This window comes from Coptis chinensis, chromosome 2 (genome assembly GCF_015680905.1).
Source record: "Coptis chinensis isolate HL-2020 chromosome 2, ASM1568090v1, whole genome shotgun sequence".
NCBI lineage: Eukaryota > Viridiplantae > Streptophyta > Magnoliopsida > Ranunculales > Ranunculaceae > Coptis > Coptis chinensis.
Window position 1 is genome coordinate 113,410,373 of NC_141457.1, and position 19,003 is coordinate 113,429,375.

General features: G+C 38.2%; 4 protein-coding genes, 1 long non-coding RNA gene and 1 other non-coding gene across 20 annotated transcripts; 1 reads left to right on the forward strand and 5 right to left on the reverse strand.

The window, feature by feature from the left end:
• Positions 1-695: 695 nt before the first annotated feature.
• LOC147520898 (uncharacterized) lies at positions 696-6,189 on the reverse strand. Of its 15 annotated transcripts, none has more exons than XR_015212899.1 (7): positions 5,931-6,189; positions 5,727-5,862; positions 4,382-5,184; positions 3,238-3,629; positions 2,967-3,123; positions 2,709-2,799; positions 696-1,498 (listed from the first exon to the last, which is right to left on the reverse strand). It is a non-coding gene; the product is annotated as an uncharacterized LOC147520898 (long non-coding RNA). The 15 variants fall into 15 exon arrangements; XR_015212910.1 differs by having other exon boundaries at positions 4,382-4,537; positions 4,622-5,184; positions 5,727-6,189; XR_015212911.1 differs by having other exon boundaries at positions 3,238-3,442; positions 3,550-3,629; positions 5,727-6,189.
• Positions 6,190-6,219: 30 nt separating this feature from the next.
• TRNAP-UGG (transfer RNA proline (anticodon UGG)) lies at positions 6,220-6,291 on the reverse strand. The gene has a single exon. It is a non-coding gene; the product is annotated as a tRNA-Pro (tRNA).
• Positions 6,292-7,042: 751 nt separating this feature from the next.
• On the reverse strand, positions 7,043-8,943 carry LOC147520900 (uncharacterized). Its single transcript, XM_086592405.1, has 3 exons — positions 8,789-8,943; positions 8,410-8,510; positions 7,043-7,651 (listed from the first exon to the last, which is right to left on the reverse strand). The coding sequence occupies exons 2-3, from the start codon at positions 8,504-8,506 to the stop codon at positions 7,428-7,430; spliced, it is 321 nt and encodes a 106-aa protein (XP_086448531.1). The 5' UTR covers positions 8,507-8,510; positions 8,789-8,943; the 3' UTR covers positions 7,043-7,427.
• Positions 8,944-10,933: 1,990 nt separating this feature from the next.
• Positions 10,934-13,092, forward strand: WLIM1 (GATA type zinc finger transcription factor family protein). The gene is made up of 5 exons (XM_086592411.1): positions 10,934-11,538; positions 12,159-12,255; positions 12,345-12,388; positions 12,512-12,601; positions 12,679-13,092. The coding sequence occupies exons 1-5, from the start codon at positions 11,404-11,406 to the stop codon at positions 12,892-12,894; spliced, it is 582 nt and encodes a 193-aa protein (XP_086448537.1). The 5' UTR covers positions 10,934-11,403; the 3' UTR covers positions 12,895-13,092.
• Positions 13,093-13,785: 693 nt separating this feature from the next.
• LOC147520902 (F-box protein At2g26160-like) lies at positions 13,786-14,922 on the reverse strand. Its single transcript, XM_086594347.1, has one exon. It carries the CDS (start codon positions 14,920-14,922, stop codon positions 13,786-13,788), a length of 1,137 nt encoding a protein of 378 aa, XP_086450473.1.
• A 1,283-nt stretch (positions 14,923-16,205) lies between these two features.
• Positions 16,206-18,700, reverse strand: LOC147520903 (F-box family protein). Its single transcript, XM_086592410.1, is given in 3 exon segments — positions 16,206-16,807; positions 17,720-18,295; positions 18,298-18,700. Coding segments are annotated over 3 exon segments (1,374 nt in total). The 5' UTR covers positions 18,622-18,700; the 3' UTR covers positions 16,206-16,333.
• Between the last annotated feature and the right edge of the window lie 303 nt (positions 18,701-19,003).

Below are 19,003 nucleotides of genomic sequence, written 5' to 3' on the forward strand. Positions count from 1 at the left end.
TGATGCCGTTCTTTGGAACATCCGGGGGTTCATGGATAATTGCCGAGCAAAGCCGAATTGTGTACTTCTCCACCCAATCAGTAGCCGAAATTTCCCATTTGGACTTCCGCAAATCAATGCCTCATTTAGAGTCGCCATATTTGACACACGCCAAACACCTATTTTACTGAAAATTTAGATTACCTATTAGTTTATTCATAGGTGAAAAGGTCAATTAAATGTGTCGCTAAACTGTTCGATTTGGTTCCATTGTCACAGGCACTTAAACCCCAAATCAATTCAACACAAACAATGATAGTTAGCATTTCATAATAAGTTTTTTTTTTTTTTTTTTTTTTTTTTTTTTTTTTCAATTTTGAAGTCATAAAATCAGATAAATGATAAAATGAATAAATCATCAAAAAATAAGAATGGGGTATAAAAAGAAGTTTAATAGGTCTTTCTTTCTTCTTTAGTTTCTGAACACACGACACTTAAAACATGGTCATTGAAATCCAATACACAGTATGCAAAGTGAAATCAACATGCCCTATTAAAAGTTATTTAGCAACAACGCTGGAACTGTGTTCTACCAAATCACATCATGTTACCCCATTCCCACTACTTGAACAACATGCACAAAAAGTACCACAAATCGAAAATGCATTACTACTAATACTTTTTGGAAGAACGTAGAATATTAAAAAATCCTTCTAGGCTATGAATTCAAGAACTTGAGATAAAATCCTTATAAGCTAAGATTAAGAGTGCACCAAACCATGGGACTCCATAAAACTTAAAGAGCGCGAAGCGCATAAGAATTATAAGTGAATATATTCTCCTGCTTAAAATCACGTGCCACATCATTCCACTCGAATAAACTTTCTGGACATTTAAATGAGGCTTTGTACTTGCTGATACTTGTTAGAATCGGGAAAGGTTATAACACTACGTGGAGTTGATGGTGGAATATGGGGCTCGGAAGGATCTTTGGTTGTGGCATTATTCCACCAAGAAGCCTGGAAGAACTTTACTGGAGTGCTTCCCTTCAGCTTGGTTGGCATGTGTATATAGTACATATATACAATGTCAAACTGTCATCGAGTGTAGTTAGCTACTTTATAAAAGTATTCTGCATATTCCCTGGAAGTGATCTGCCACCTGATATTGAACTTGTCGTAACATGCAGTGTGCTTTGTGAGATTTTGTTTGTAGCCATTATTAAAGCCTTGAGAAAATGAACAGGTTCCAGCAAAAATCAGAATATGAACAAAAGGTCAATAGCATATTACCATTACGCAAGATGAGACTTGCTCAGTGTGCTCAGTACCCTACCAAGTCGGATATTACTGAAGTAGAAAATAATGGGTCCAAATCCTACTGGTTAGCCCGCCAAAAGCCATTTCCATTTGATTCTTGAGCTGAAATCCATCAAGAACGGAATTGTCTAGTTACAACTCTGACTGCACCAACACCACTTGTGAAGTTGACAAATGCATACCCAAGGTTATACCTAGACCTGAAAATGCAACATGAATTGCAAAAAACCATTACAGATGAACAATTCCAAAGTTTTAATTTACTAACGAAAAAAAGATATTGGGTTATAAAGTGAATAAGAGTGTATGCGCTTGATATATATGACTCTAGTTGAGGTTCAATTCTCTAGAAGAGGTGCTACTGATTGAAGCTCTCGGAGTTTCAGAGTATGAAAACTGTTGTGCAATATCAGGATACTGATCTCTCCATGAGGTTATTAGTCTCTTCAGATCGAACATAATTGGTTTTGGGTAGTGCATTTGCAGAGAGAGGCTGGCGGGTAATGGGGCATGTCGTGTTTCCCCTTTGCAGCCATTCTTGAATTGCTTTCCTTTCATATGTTTGACCAGTTTCGAGAGTAACTGGATCACTCAAAAGCTGGCTTGTTATGGGACAAATATAATCCTTTGGTGGTCGATTGATTAAAGATCCAAATTTTTCAAAGGGCCTTTTTTCCAAGGAGGTATGCAAAAGGGTATTGGTGTGTGTTGTTGAGAAAGATATTTTGATACACAGGGGAAGGTCTTATTATCAGGAGTTAAGAAAAAGTGGGTATGATGGAGTAGTGGAGTTTATGGAACATGTGTTCCATCTCGATACACCTGAGCTTGAAAATGCTGATGATTTTATGAACCGTGTGGTTGCTTTCTTAAGTGCATGAAATTGAGTATCCGATCTCTTCGAGTATAAACTATCACTTTAGTTTGAATAAATCTTGTGCCCTCCTAGTATAGTAGTCATTCGGAGTCTGTTTGCTAATAAGTCAGCAAGTCTCCATATACTGGAGTTGTCTCCGTGGGATCAGTTGCTGAGTTGATTGTTTCTCTTGTACTTTGTATTTTCTATTTATAAGTGTCACCATGTGTCCATGCATCCATACAGTGACTAAGGAGAACACTTTGTATGTTCTATTTAGTTGCTTTTGAATAAATAAATTATTCTGTTACAGGCACTTGTTTTTCTACTGTTGTGGTATGTGAATGTCAATATACTCATGTTTATATAGTAAGTACAGATTATATATATTGGTTTTATTTCATTATGACAATTGAAGAATCGAAAGAACATGCATTGCTGATGAGGAATCACTAATACGTCAAATTTGATAAAAGCACAGAGAAGTATTACTTAACATGTAAATATGCAACTTTGAAACTTGTGTGATCAAACTCTAACCTATTCTCTAGTACCTGTGTGTTATTTCCAAAACTTGAAGTCCTTCCAAAACTGGAATTCTTTCTGCAACTTTTCTTCCGTTCATGGAGATGTGAAAGATTAAAGCTAAAGAAGACAAATAAAAATTACTTCACATGTGGGTTAACTCAAACCTATAAATAAATCAGCATCTACAGAGTACATAAAAATTCAAGTATCAGGCACAGAATCACAAATCCATACTTCAACCTGTTAATATTTCTCTATGTTCATGGATTTATTGAAAAACTCACCTGAATTGAAAAAACATCTTCAATTGGCATCAAGAAAGGCTTGTCAAGCTGACGTACAGGATCAGGTATGTATGAGTCAACATCGTCCATCAATTTTGATATAGCCTGTTTACCAATTTCATCATTTTCCCTCTTCAGTGCTGATAGAGCTGAACCCCTAATAATTGGAATTTCAATAAACCATTTCACACTACCCAAAATCAAATGAGAGCAAAAAAATAATATTACTCAATTTCCATCATACCCCTGACTTCTTTATATATATATTCACCTTGAGAAGTCCCAAACCACATATACTAAACGTTGAAATCAAAAGTTTGCTGTTGAGGATCATAACTGGAAAAGGGTGCTGAAGCTATCATAACTGGAAAAGGGTGCTGAAGCTGGAGTTTATTGAAGTTGAGACAGCAACTATCTAACTATTAAGTCAAATCTAGACCGAGTAATTTGTTACACAAAACCACCTAGATCCGCCCCTACGATGAAGAATATACGAAAATAGTAGTTTAATTTTGACAAATACAAATCACACCAGTATTAGAAACCCTTCCTACATGCCAAAGCTGGCAAAAGAAGGTACCACCCTTTGCATGGACAGCGTCTACAATGGGTTTCCAAGCTTCCACCTACTCCTTTGTCCAGATACCAGGTGTATCTGGATACCTAATAAATTAAATGGCAATAAGTAAACCACATAAATGGTCATGCAATTCTGAAAACCATCTATAAGCCAAAACAAATGAATATCGCGACCTTTCCAGGATCGATCCTTAGTGCAAGTGAGCTTTCAAGACCAAACTTTGGTCTCCACGCCCATAAGCAAGGGGTACTACCTTAACATCTTCCCCAAAATATCGCCCAAGTAGTGCTTATATACTTTTCTAAATAGTAAAGTAATAACCCTTGCTTGGTCTAAAGCAAATAGTTTCAGAACATATAAGGAATCCAAAAAATTCGGTTGTCGCAGGTTGTAATCCACAGTACAAAAGAATGGAATGACAGCCATTTGCAACAAAATTTGCAGACATTGACTGGCTACAAAATGCCATGGAGTATTCCTATATCATTCTTGATTTCACAGTGGGAGCTTCTAGGATAAACAGCCAGATTACGTCGAATCACTTTTATAGAATCGTAGCTCTTCCACATTTTTCATCTCCAGCAATCTTTTGATTTATACCAAGTGTCCCTAGGACCAAGGTTATAATGTGGCCCATTAGTTACTTGTACCATACCTAGATACTAAAATAATGAGCATCCTACAAACATACTAATAGTTTACGGGGATTTTGAAATGATACAGAGCTGGATTCATGACCAATTAGTTACAAAACAGAGATATAAGTGAAATCTACACAGGTAAAATTGAGGTATGTAACCTTCAATAGAAAATTAATAAATGGCAACGATTTTACCCTTGAGCAGTATCAGAAACCCCGGTGGCTTCAGCTATAAGAAGTCCTCCTTCGCTAGTCCGTTGAGCGTAATACAAAATTGCATGTGGTTAAGGGACATTTGCGTAAGCTTTCTGTCCGTAAGATTTCTGCCTAGTCATTGGAGCCAAAACAACTCTACAACAAAAAAACAATAACAAATAACATTTCTTAGAATCTAATTTCCAGTCTATGAAAAATATGTTGTGTATAAGTACAAACATCCTATAGTTGGGTAGCAGCCACCCGTCCTTCAAACATCCTATACTCGGGAGACAATGTAAGAATTGCCTGAACATCGCATAAGGTAGCTCGGTAGTCCTCTAGTGCCAGATAGAAACAAAATCGGAGTTCCAAGCATTCCAATGCAAGCTTGAAACCAAGAACACGGTTTATTTCAGCCAGAGCAGCTTCAACACTTTGCTTCCTCATCAGGCATGCAGCCCGATACATGTACAGGTAGTTAAGTGTTGGATCCAATTCTGCTGCCTTCTCAAGATTATCACACTTCTTCTCACCTTCACAGTATAGTGCTCTCTCCTAATACATCCATCCAAGAGGGTTAAAGGAGGAAATCACATAGTTGAGTTTGTCACAAGACCGTTGTTTCCATCCCTTGATGAAATCCAGTCTAACCAAGCCAGCAACAGAATAAGCATGGCCTGCTGACACAGCAGCCTCAAATAATCATTCAGCTTCGTCATATTCTTTCCTCAGAAGTCGGGTGCTTCTAGCTGACGAAAAGACAACTGCCTCTGCCTGCCACTGACTGAAGATTCAACTAACTGTTCAAAAGAAAATCAAGCATATACATTCTAACAATAAGAAAACCAACCAATGGAGCTATAATAACTAAAAGTCTAAACTATTCTATCCATGTTATCTAGTTAATATCAATTGGACTCTCTCACTTAATCAGTACCAACAATTCAAAACTTTCTACATATACTCACTGCAAGATTCTTAATATGAGTTGGCATTCAATAATATTCCCTTAAAATCCAACATCAGACGTGGACTTGACTCACTAATCCTACCTTTTGTTAAACTGCATGCATTATACCCCTACAATCTTTGTGCCTATATAAGCTTGTTCTTACTCAAGCTTTTACTGATGCAAACGTAGTCCAGAAATAAGTCAAGGCCGGGTTTGGCCGAGGCACATTGTTAATATTAATCTGCAAGAGAGGGAGAGATCTAGAAAGAGTGTCAAAATTGTGCGCCTTGGCATTGGATCCAATTAAAGGTTTCTCCTTTGATTGGAGAACAAACCAATTCATTCCAGGAAAAAAAAAAAAAAACACACACACACACACACACATATTACCTTTCTCAGTGTACCACTCAGGGAGTAATCTCTCGCCACCACTCCCAACACATGCATGAAATCCCGGTGAAGTGGTTTTTTTTTTGGGTAAGATATATGTGCGGACTGTGGAGAGTTTTTTTTTTTACACCCTTCACTGCAAAAAAAATATATATTAACAGATAAAGTTTGAAGTTTTATCTTTGGCACGTTTGAGAGAGTTACTTGTAGATCTTGCTGGAGCCATTATTTTCAAAGAGATTTTGAGAGATGGTTTGGAATTTGGATGTGAGAAAGGGTGAGCGGTTTGTTTGGTGGAGAGTTTTGTTTTTTTATTTTTGGTTGGGTTACGAACAATTGAAATCTACAAAAAATGGCGTAGATTTACTTTTTTTAAGAAAAATCTGATGTGTCAGTCTCAGAGGAAAAAGGGGGACTGACGTGGGTCACTGGGAGCATTCTCAACTACTCAGTATTAATGGTCTTTGATGTAAAAGTTAAAAGATGCATTGGTGGGGCATTCCGAGAATCGAACTCGGGACCTCTTGCACCCAAAGCAAGAATCATACCACTAGACCAAATGCCCTGCAATGGTTTGTCTAATATATTTTTAACTTTGTTAATTAAATTGTCTAGTATTGGTCGGTATTAGACAACAGTACAACATGGTCATTTGTTTTTTGGATTTAGACTTCTCAGATATTCGCACAAATTTATGACTATGATGGAAATCCAACATACTGACATCCTCTGTTCGTTCTTTTGGTAGTCCCAGAATTCCCAAAACTCTATATGTAGATCGATGCTAGTGGCCAGACTTTTAGTTTCGACACTCTGGTTCTTGTATGCCTACATTTTACCATACTCAGACGCTACTTGAAAGAAACCAAAAGGAAAGTCACATTCTGGGCATCATGAACCTATATAAAATGTTATTAGGAAGTAGCATTGCAACTTTATGTTCATATTATGCGTGAGGCCGAACCGAAGTGTGTCCAAACTCAGCCAAACAAAACCTCTGTCGTCCGTGCAATATGCAATGACTATAAATAAAATGTTATAGCATTCAAAAATTTTATTGTAAGAACGAAATTTTTCTAACAGGTAGGCTCTGTAAATATAAGAAGCACAGTTCACCAATCTGACCAGAAATTCATCTATAAGGTGCAGAAATCCTCATTATGGAAGTCCACAGACCCGGACCCAGAAGCAATGATATGGAACTCAATGTTGTCCAGACTACAATTTGGTTGTAATGCTCAACGTAAGTAAAACAATCATAGATGTGTGCAATCTAAATCTAGAAAGGAACACTCAATGGTGAAACATGATTCAAGTAGCAAAAACCAAAGGCATTAAAATTAGTAAAGATGGCTATTGTTTGGGGCTAGGAGATATAAAAAGTGTCACGCCATTATACACTCTGTAATAACCACTTCAGGCTGTACTAAAAAGGAATGAAATTGTACATTCATTACATACTTTTAGATACCTGTAAACACAAGGACGCACAACATCACTGAAGCAGTCTTTCCCCACAAATAGTCAGACAGGGAGACAAAAACTTTCATAAATACCATCATAAAGGATATGGTAAGCTGAGAAACTAACTAGCGTAGTTTTTTAGACATGGCATCAGTCATTCGGCATGGTCTGTAGTCCAAGGAATTCTCGCAAACCAAAGCCAAATCAATTTAGAAAGTTAATCCTGCTGAGCAGTGCCTATTCTTGTTTGTCGCGATCCTGGGAACATTCATCATTCTCAGCTGGAGTGGATTCCCTGATACTAGCTTTGGCCTCAGCGAGAAAAGTAGGATCAGGCACATGTCTTTCGGAAGGCTCTTTCATGGCCATGCAAATGTAGAATGCAATGACAATATTGACTGATATGACAGCAAGGAACCCGCTCAGAAGCGTATGTGTATGGGAGGACAATTGAGTTGTACCTGTGCCAAAGGAAATACAAATATGATCAACAGACATAACACAAGCAGTCAATACTTTCAAGAAAAACCACTTCCTTGTGGACAACTTTAGAAGAACTTTGTTTTTGTTGTCCTCTTTCTTTGAACGTAAATGGCCACAAGATTTTTGGATTACACATGGTACTATACCACCACATTTAGTTAGGCGAGAGCTTTTATGGTGAGCCAACTATTTCAGGTGTGTTGAAACATAAACCGCAAAAGCGCCTACAAAAGGTTGAAAAGAGGGAAGTTTCAAACTTGAGCTCTGACTTTGATGTTTATTGTCCACTCATGTATAAGTAAACGTTATGCAAGAACTAATCTACAGAGTCATAGCAATGCATTAGCTTGTGCATCAGACTAGGTGCTGCGTGCAAACACTCATATCCCTGCTAAAATTCACTAAGCCTTATATAAGTCAATTCAACAATCAGATCAACCTCCACAGGCACTTAGCAGAATGCCAAGGTTACTGAATTATTATGTTTGAGTCCAGAAGACATTAAATTCATTTTATCTCGTTTTTAAATATGCAAGGGAACCACATGCACGGGCTTGCAGCACTTGTTTCTGGACCGATTTTCTCTCATATGCTGTTCATGCTTACATCAAAATTCAAGAGCATACAGAGACCAAAGTAGTCAAGAAAACCAATCAAAAACTTAAAACAATAACATAAAACAGACAAATAACTAGTTTTTTTGAATGCTTATTACATGTATGTGAGGGAAGCTTACCAGGAAATACATTATGGTTAAAACCATATAGAATGGCAACCGGAGCAATCCACATAAACATCGATGCGACAAAAAACTTTCTGACCACCCCTGCCATCTGCCTGTAATGACATCTACAGCCGTTACGCAAAAGAAAACAAGTGCATCATCTGATATTCTGATTACTTTAGAAAAAATTTACAACAAAAGGCAAAGGCTTCTAACACACATAGATACAAACGAAATGGATTGTGTATGTAATTTGCTTCAATTAATTAGGGTCCTCTTGTTTGCTAATGCAAGTACAGGAAGAACACAACAATTGAGATAAGTCATATGTTTTTTCACATAATCATTTCTTCAAACAGTTAATATGCTTATTCTTTTTGACAAAGCTTACCTTATTCAAATTGAGCTACTGGAGAATCAAAGACACCACTCTCTTCCCAATAAAAATCTGAGTATGTTTTAAAGAATCAAAACAGGAATAAAAGAAAAGAATCAACCACGAACTTTGTTATGCTGGGCTTAGTTTTTATATACTGGGCTTTCTCTAAGCCCACGGGGAGAAAAAATTTGTGGGCTGGAACCCGTACAAAATACGACTAATATACTGCTATGCAGCAGGGCGCGAGCAGAGAGGGAGAGGAAAAGTAGAGAGGGACGAAAAAGAGAGACAAAGAATGAGAACAGACAGACAAAATTCAACCAAATGATTTTTTATCCATCTCGGCCCCAGAACGTTCGCTACGCTCACTTGATTATCTTTAAATTTTCGTGGCCAATAGATCAAGTGTCCTTCGTGTACAGCAGCAGGGAACTAATATTGGAAGATTTTTTTTATTTTTGGTAAAGAACTAATATTGGAAGATTGATTAACCTGTAAGCAACTTATATCTCATCATATCATCATGGAGTAGAAAATCAAAGATACTACTCTCTTCCCAATAAAAATCTAAGTATGTTTTAAAGAATCAAAACAGGAATAAAATAAAAGAATCAAGAACAAAGTAATGCAAGAGAAATAAACCGCACGAATTTTGTTATGCTGGGCTTAGTTTTTATATACTGGGCTTTGTCTAAGCCCACGGGGAGAAAAAAAATATGAAGAACAAATCGGAACCCACACTACTCGTTTCTTCCACCATTTGGTATCTTCGCCTTACGACAAGGGAGTGAGCCGAGCTTCACTAAAAGGAGAAAGAGAATTGAGTGATGCAGGAGAGAGAGAGATGGGTGAAGAAAAAAGGTGTTTGGGTGAAAAAAAAAGAGAGAGATGAGGAAAAAATATAACACCTAAAAAATGGCATGGAACAGTTGGTTTTGTCCGATAAGGTACAGGAAATAAAGGATACAGAAATCGTTCCCTCTAGTATGAGGTAACTCACACTGACTCTAGCTCACAAAGTCAACGACTAAGATATTAAAGAAAAGTACGCAGGGGGGCTTCATGACAGTGGAGAGGGAAAAGAAGAGTGGAGAGGGACGAAAAAGAGAGACAAGGAATGAGGACAGACATACACAAACCAACCAAATGACTTTTTGTCCGCATAGTCTCCCTCGGCTCAGAACGTTCGCTCCGCTCACTTGATTATCTTTAAGTTTTCGTACAATTTTTTCCCTCGGGTTAGTGGTGGCCAGTGGATCAAGTGTCCTTTGTGTACAGCAGTAGGGAACTAATATTGGAAGATTTTTTTTTATTTTTGGTAAAGAACTAATATTGGAAGATTGATTAACCTGTAAGCAACTTATATCTCATCATATGATCATGGAGTAGAAAATAAAAATAAGTTGGTCGACATGATTGCTTAAAAAAGACCCTACAAGGCCAAATTCAACATCACATTGATGTTTGAACGTGCATGCGCTATGATTGTTGTAATTTGTATGACTCATATATATTTCAGAATTTGGAGTGTCATTGCTGTCATGTTCATCTGCATTTTATAACCATCATCTACTTTTATGAGCTTATTGATCGTCTGGTAGTATATATCTGTCCGACTGTGCGGTCAAACGCAGTACGTGGGTGCAATCGAGTCCGCTAGTCGTATTCCTCCATCACATCCTTCTCAAATAAAATTGTCTGATCTACGTTTCTAATGAGTTGCTCAAGGATCATTCTACTAGAGGGTGTAGCTTAACATTCTTCCTAACTAATATTTGATGCATGAGCGATTGAGCGTGAGTGGTCAAGCCAGCTAGAGATAGGATCATTAGATGCTGGCAAATGAAACCACTGGCCCCCCAAGTATGGAAATATTATGAAGAACAAATTTTAATTTTGTGTTTTGAGACTCTCAAACACTACTCGTTTCTTATACCATTTGTCTTTGCAACTATCTCTTTTTTAATCTGGTACAAGTTCCCATCCCAAGTCCCACAACCAACATTTGCATCACTAAAAAGTCCAAAATTAACTATGAGTATATACAAAATAATAGCAAGTCTATGTGAGGTCCTTATTCAACTTAATGGTAACGTAAAGAAAAAAACATTAGTTCTTACTTATATTAACCATACTGTATCAAATGAATTATGAATCAGTCTGAAAAAAATATAACACCTAAAACCAATGGCATGGAACAACAAAACCTTATAGTTATAGCACTCAAGGTACAGGAAATAAAGGATACAGAACAAACAAATGGAGTTGTTTATTTCCCTCTAGTATGAGGTAACTAATTCATAATTCTGTTAACTGGTCTAGCTCAGCATTTCCATTTCTCAACGGTTCCCTTTGAAAGGGAGAGGTTAAAGAAAAGTAGACCTTGTTGGATTGGGTTGGGTGGGTGGGTGGTGGGCTTCTTCATATTCGGACAGACATGATTGCCTAATGCCACTCATGCAATTAATTATCTATATTTTTGCTTCTTTTCTCCGCTATTCTCTACAATCCACATTTTCTGTCTTCTTTATTTCTTCCTGCTGGCCATTCTCTTTTTTTTCTCCTCTCTTGTATTGTCTTTCAGATACAAAGGCAGCAGAGAAGTACGTTGTGAGGTTAAGGGAGCAATGGCCTTTGCAGGAACAACACAAAAGTGCAAGGCCTGCGAAAAGACGGTGTATCTGGTGGATCAGCTCACGGCGGATAATCGTGTCTACCATAAGGCTTGCTTCCGATGCCATCACTGCAGAGGTACCCTCAAGGTGTGTTTACGTCCAAGTCTATCATTCATATAACTTCCTTGCTAGCTAGCTTTCACATAATTGGTGTTTGGACTTTTGGATTACTTCTGATGTTTCTACCTATCAGGATCGAATAGATGTTTCTTTTGATGATCAGAGTTGTTTCTTATTTAGTTATGTTTGCTAAGAACCTCAACTCTAAATCCTACCTAGTACTCCTTGACTTCGGCGTTTTAGAGATCTTCTAGCAATCCTACTGCTAAGGATTTTTCGTTGAGGATTTAGGTGCTTTCTTGCAGATTCCTGATGAGGCCCTAGAGTTGACTGCTATCTAGAATCACAATACGCTACTATTTCAAAATAACAATAGCTGCAATAAGACAACGTGTGGTGTATAAATGGCAATCTCCATCAAATAAATCTACACAGCACTACATCAGCAATATGCTTAAAATTGTCTATAAATAAATCATTTTAAATCCCAAGTGGAAGCACGATCTACTATTATAACCATTAACCAAGGAGATCTTCAAATGAGGTTACTACTTATCAGCGGTCAATTGGTGAAGGAAGTTTTATAGTAGAATTTTATTTGATGTTTAGACTTTGATCCATATACTGCTTTAATTTTCTGCTTGCAGCTCAGCAACTACAATTCCTTCGAGGGAGTTCTGTACTGCAGGCCTCACTTCGATCAAACCTTCAAGAGAACTGGCAGTCTCGACAAGAGTTTTGATGGTAAAAATTATAAATCCAACCAACAGTCACAGACAATCCTCCCCACAAATTCTTGAATTGACACTTAACCTGCTTTTCATTTTCTCCAGGAACACCGAAGATTGTGAAACCAGAAAAACCTGTTGATACTGAGGTAATGATGTTGGAAAATTTGGTTCTTATGCGTTTATGATTTCATTATATAGTTTGAAGTGTAGTGCCTCAGTATGTTTGTCACATTGTATTTCTCCTGCTAAACATGTTTTGGCTTGTGCAGAATCCAAATATCAACCGAGTCTCTAATCGGTTTGTTGGAACTAGAGAAAAATGTCTGTTATGTAAGAAGACTGTGTATCCAATTGAAAAGGTAACAACTACCAGACATTCTGCATTGCTCATTCACTGATGCATGTTAAAATTCATTGCTATCTGGCTATTGTATAGGTTGCCGTGGATGGAAGTCTATACCATAGGAGTTGTTTCAAATGCACACATGGAGGATGCACCATCAGTCCATCTAACTACATCGCACACGAGGGGAAGCTCTACTGCAGGCATCACCACATCCAACTATTCAAGGAAAAAGGCAACTACAGTCAGCTTGAAGGTGAGCAAGATAAAACTGAGAAAGTGGCCACAAATGAAGTTGCTGCAGCGTAAAAAGTCAATCAGGAAAAATATGATCTTTACCAGCTCTCCATATTTACTTTAATTTCATGAGTTTCCTCATTTTCCAATAGCTTGATACCGGTTTTTCATACATAAGATTTCACTCTTGCTGTTTCCATTTGAATTTGTGGACCGTACCTCTACTTTATTGTAAGATTGTGGAGCTCATATAAGGTTTTCCTTCATTTATTTGTGGACCTCTGCTTTATCGTCTTTTCATTATTTTCAGTCAAATACAACTAATGCCCACTCGTAACAATAATCCATTAGACCATCGTCTTAAAAACATTCCTTTACAACTCATCCATCAAAATCCACCATTTCCCTCGAAGATGTCAGAATTACTCAATTTGTCAGGTCTATAATGGACTTATGCATCTGAAAAACAAAAGTAACTCAAACATCCCCCTCCAGAAGGGTTTCTAGTATATACAGGCCACATGATATTTTTAAGCGCTATTAATACCTAACTGCGAAGGCAAGGCAGGCAAAAGGCAATTAAGTCAAGACCATAGGAGATGGAAAAGAACGTTATGATATATAGACCTCATCATGCATGTTGTTGAGTGAGGGACCAATTTATATGCATGATGCTATGGCTGCTTTTCGACAAGAAAATCATAATCATACTGAAGACTGAAGAAGATATCAAGCCTATGAATTAATTTTCTACCATAATATACAAACGATGTTCCCTGACAAGAAAATTTACAATCTAGTTAGTTGTGTTGCAACTTACCGTCATAAACGTTAACATCGACATGAATACAAGAGTGAGTGCAGTACATGAGTAAATGGAATACACAATAATTAAATTAATAATAAACTCATGCTACAATTCCCTTAACACCAATACTAAGAAAGAAAAGGGGGAAGACAAATTCAGCAATGCTGCAAAGTTGGCTCAACCCAAATGGGCGGTGGAAATATCATGTCACCATCCATTTGGTAATGAGGTTCAAGAGTCCCATCTTCCAAACTGAAAACTCCCAAGTCGTGAGGTCCAACTCCATGGGGCAGACCATTCATATACACTTCTGTATAATCGTCTGTAAAGTATATGCAATCTGGTTTGCATCCAGGAAACTCTGAAGCTGGAAGAGACAGGGGAGAATTTGCACCTAGAAACACAGAGCAACCACCTAAACTTTTCACCTCAATCCATTTAACCTCAAGTTGATCGAGCTTGAAAACGAGGAATCGATGAGTGAGGTAATCATAATCCGATTCAACTACACCTACGAAATTCCTCACTCTTTTTATTAGTAGCAAGTCGCCAGATAATTCTACAAGATACCTCTCTTCAGTCCCGTCAACTACACCATAAGAATCTGGGGCAGCAGCCACCACTGATAACTTAGGATGGGGATGATTGAGATCACAATTAAAAACAGTTCCGTAGAGATTCAAAACGAAAAACTGATTTTGAAAATAAATAACGCTGGACATCAGTGTGTGCGTCTTATCTAATCCGGTCCATTCCTTGTCTCCAGGCTTGCAGAATGCTAACCTACTAAATTGACCATATACTGCCATAGCAACAAAATCGCGATTTGATGATGGGTTTGCTGACAAAGCAACCCTTTCCAGGTAATGGACACCGAAAATCTCATCTTCCTCATTAAGAGCTTCAAGTGTTTTTAAAGAAGGAAGATGGATCTGATTATCCACAGACAAGAATGGGTTAAAAAGACAAACATCATAATTCTCAGAAACTGTTACCAACCATCCATATATAGAACCAGCGCAATACCTGTCGTGAGGCAGTTGTACTTGGAAATTGCAAACTCTTTTCTCACTGAGGCTGTGAAAACTGCGAGTCTTGCCATCACTGTTGAGTTCAGTAGTAAGCATCAGCATGGGAACTTGGCGGTTGACTACGTAGCTTCTATTTTCTTCAATATAAATCGATCGCCATAGCTTAGAAACAGCGCCCAAACGGATGAAATCTTTAATGTGGATCAATTTACATGCTATTAAAGCAAGAACGTCTTTTGGAAGTTCTGACCAATCTACCATGATCGAAACCTGAACAAACTTCTGGAGTGTCTGTATACCCTAATAACTTATTATTCTTATGATGTACTAAGATATAGACAAGATACTCCAAAAATAAAACCGGAATACGAAAGGGGGTTTTATATAGAACCCATCGTGCAAGATCGTGAGTGTCCCCATTAAAGCATCGTCTTAACCGATTAAAACATGAAAACACAAATTTAGTAGAGACCAATCCACTTTGGACTCCTGATCCTTCAAACTATTAATTATGTTAATGCTGTCTCCTTCAAACACAAACTTCCCACCTTCCAGATGCTTCGCCAGCATTACTGCTACTTCTGCTGCCAGTAACTCACTCTCCTCAACTGACTTGGCAGTAAACCTCCTCACAGCTGCAGCCAATAGAACTCCCTCCTCTCCCCATGCCATAGCTGCTCCAACTCCTTTCTTGTAATGTTTGTTGAATGCAGCATCAAACCTGATAGTTACAACATCCACTAGGTGAGTTTTTTGCTTCCCTCACTACTCAACCCATGTTGAGCTGTATGACTCAAACTTATAGCATGTGTATTTTCAGTAGAAGAAGATGCATGTGAATTTACAACATTATTAACATTATGAACATTTGAGTCACCAGAACTGTAGTTAGAGGTAGAGGACTCCCTGTCAAAGGCCTTAAGTCTCCTCTGCCATTGTGTGCTTGTTGCTGTCAAAATTGTTTCCCTTGCTGCTGCCCCCTTATCAAACTTCTCAAGGTTCCTGTTGTCCCATATAGTCTGTAAGAGAGTACAAGCATACACTCCTAAATTAGCAATGTGCACATCCTTGTTGTTGCATCACTCCATCATCTCATCCAGCCAGCTTCAAGTAGTCCACCCCCTATCGGCTTCAGTTCTCAACCCAAGGGGAGAGGCTGCCCATAGGGATTTAGTCCACTCACACTCAAAGAACACATGTTCCTGTGTTTCCAACTCCATATTACAGAAAACACACCTTATTTCCTTATTACTTTTTCTGTATCCTTTCCCAAGTAGGAAGGATATTCATATACATTTTCCCATAAGAAAAGTTGCTCTCTAGTTGCCACCTCTGCTCAAATCCTCCTGATGGTTTTGATATGAAAAGTGGAGTCACTACCTTCCCACTCTTCAGATTTGAGGAGATGGAAGGCTGATTTTCGACCATAATATACAAACAATGTTCCTTGCCAAGAAAATTTACAATCTAGTTTGTGGTCCTGCAACTTACCGTCAATAAACGTTAACACCAACATGAATACAAGAGTGAGTGCAATACATGAGTAAATGGAATACATGGGTACATGGGACTGCACACTGAAATTTATTAACAAATAACTCAAGTAAACTACCAGAACGCATGCATCAAAGACACGGATAGCAGACAATGTTATGTACACAGAAATCCCTTGCTACAAGTACCGCTTACAACAATTTTCCACTGAATCTAGAAGACGGCAATTTAAAGCAATGTGCCTCAAGTCAATGATGAAATTGTTCCGAAGAAATCCAAACCCAAAGGTCCCATTTGCATACAGCCAGATCCTGCCTTCCACATGCCGAGGGTTGAGAGAAGATCCAGCCAAGTCCGGAATAACCAGATCATAACTTAAATTAATGTTGAGAATGCGCAAGACCACTTCATTCGAAGAGTACTCATGAATGTGATTCGCTGCACCAGGTGGCTGTAGATGTATGCGACTATCATATACGTGTTCCTCTTCCGGGGAAAACGGAGACTCAATAAATGTAGTGTTTGGTGTCCAAAAAACTGGGGAATAACCAGAGAAAGGCTCTGTTGCATCCCCTACTCTTCGACAGGTAATGCCCCCAATGTCGTCATATGCCACAAGATAAAAGTCCAAGCTCATGTCATCACAAATTCCCTGAATATGAAAAAGCAGCCAACCTTCATAAGTGCATAGCATTGAAAAAGCTATTGTCAAGAAATTGTCTTTAATAATAGAAGTACTAATTCCCTTTCTTTGTCAAAGTATCTATCTTTCCAACTCATCAGACCAAGACTGTTAAGGCAAATATCAAGAATTGGAAAGGCAACACAAAAATTGGAGATAGAACAAGAGGGTGGTAAAGATCCTGAAGAACAAACCAATTTAATAATTTATGTAGTGACTTTTTGGAAAACATCAACCAACATGTAGCATTCAGATTCCATAACAAGCTTTATCTAATTGGGTTTCGACTAAAAATTGTGATGCCCTATTGCCCTGAAACCTAACAAACTTTTTTTTCTATCTTTCATACTTCTGGCCAGACACGCAGAAGAAATTTGGTGTTGAATCTGATTCATATATCAAAACCTTCTACAGTACATTCTCTTTTTCTTCTCGTTTTTTCATCTCCTCTCAATAATACCCTTCTGCTGACAACTCGACACTTAGGAAAACATATGTGCACGTTGCAATATTACGAGAAGCATTTGATCAACACATATTTGTTATTAGGCCCTGTATGGACTATGGATATACACTTGCACTTAAAATAATTCAGGCTGCAAACTATTACTTGTTTACTACACTCCGAATATAAACATTCTCTGCAATCAAGGAACTATCAGAAAACTGCCAACTTAGTAACTTACCTCGAGTTCTCTATATATATTGATCACTCCTATAGAACTATTAAAATAACAGAAATGGCTTTCAGCAAGATGATTGAATGAGCATTCAGATTCTCAGAACAGCTAAGATATTTATACTATGAAATAGATATACACAACAAATGTACAATTCAATCACCAATATAGTACATCTGGAGATGAGAGTGAAGAAGAGCACCTTCCAGAGTCCCTGCAAAGGGCGCGACTGAGTCGGAGCAGAGTTAACAATCTTAACAAAATGCTCAGGCTCCAATTTCCTCCTCCCTAATCGCTCCCTCTCCTTCTTCCTCTGCCTCCTAGAAGCTCTATCTCCACTTGGACTAGTTCTATTTGCAAAGTACTGATAAATCTCTGACCTCAATCGATCTGGAAGTCCTCCAGGTGACGTACTCTCTAAACCATTTGCATCCTCATCGTCTACCCGACCATCCAAAAAACCAGCCTTCTTTCCTTCAGGCGAATACGCCGAAGAAGAAGGCTGGTTTTCCTCCACAACAATGTGGTTCTTACCCATAGAACTAACATTCACAGACACCAAATCAGTCTCCAAAACACCCAATTCAGCGGCTTTAACAAACTCACCAGACGACTCGAATTTACAATCCGGGTCAAGAAAATTCACAACTTCTCCCTTTGGAGAAATTCCCATCCATAAAAAAGGTGTCTTTATTACACCATAACCACCCGTTTTCGATGGCGAAACTCTTGAACCAGTAATGAAACTAGTACCCCATTCAAAGAAAACCAATGGGGTGTAGAAACAACACCAATGATTCCTTGACCACTTCTACGCCAAAACCCAATCAAATTTTCGAATCTGTTGAGGGTCTTGTAAACAAGTTTGAATTGAATTTGACCATTTCCCCACTTCCTGATTTGGGTGTTGGAACCCCATCTTCTGTCACACATGGAGAACCAGAGTTTGGAGTCGGTTCTACAGAGTGAGAGAAAACGTTTTGAAGTGCAGGAAAAAGACGCGGCATCGGATGGAGTTAGGAATGATAGGATGCAGAGCTGAACGTCTTCAGGGAAGTCGCCAAATGACAGGAGAGTTTCTTCCTCAATTTGGCGATTTGCCATCTTGTTTGAGAACAGAGAAACTATTGATTTGAAGTTTAATTTAGAGATTGTTTAGAGTGAAAATAATCCCTCATTAAAAAAAACCGAAAAAACACGCGAAACGGAATGAAACATTCCGTCCGAAAAAAAAAATCGAAAAAAACACACGAGACGAAATCCAACATCCGTCCGAAGTTAACAAGTCAGCCACTATCTCAATGAAAATTTTCACCTTGAAATCAACTGGAGACTAAAGTCACGAGTTTTTCACCTCTACACTTGCACAGCCATTTTCCAACAAAACTGGTGACTATAGTCACAAACCCCCCTTATTCACCTGCATTGCAAATGCTCTTAGTACTCCTGTGACTTAACCACTTTGTAGGGGTATAATTGTCACTTG

Excerpts from the sequence above, each read along its gene's own strand:
- LOC147520900 (XM_086592405.1), bottom strand. The coding sequence starts at position 8,506 with ATGGCAGGGGTGGTCAGAAAGTTTTTTGTCGCATCGATGTTTATGTGG. Across the intron at positions 7,652-8,409 it reads TAACCATAATGTATTTCCTG|GTACAACTCAATTGTCCTCC; the intron begins GTAAGCTTCCCT and ends CCTTTGGCACAG.
- WLIM1 (XM_086592411.1), top strand. The coding sequence starts at position 11,404 with ATGGCCTTTGCAGGAACAACACAAAAGTGCAAGGCCTGCGAAAAGACG. Across the intron at positions 11,539-12,158 it reads ACTGCAGAGGTACCCTCAAG|CTCAGCAACTACAATTCCTT; the intron begins GTGTGTTTACGT and ends TTCTGCTTGCAG. Across the intron at positions 12,602-12,678 it reads CTGTGTATCCAATTGAAAAG|GTTGCCGTGGATGGAAGTCT; the intron begins GTAACAACTACC and ends GCTATTGTATAG.
- LOC147520902 (XM_086594347.1), bottom strand. The coding sequence starts at position 14,922 with ATGGTAGATTGGTCAGAACTTCCAAAAGACGTTCTTGCTTTAATAGCA.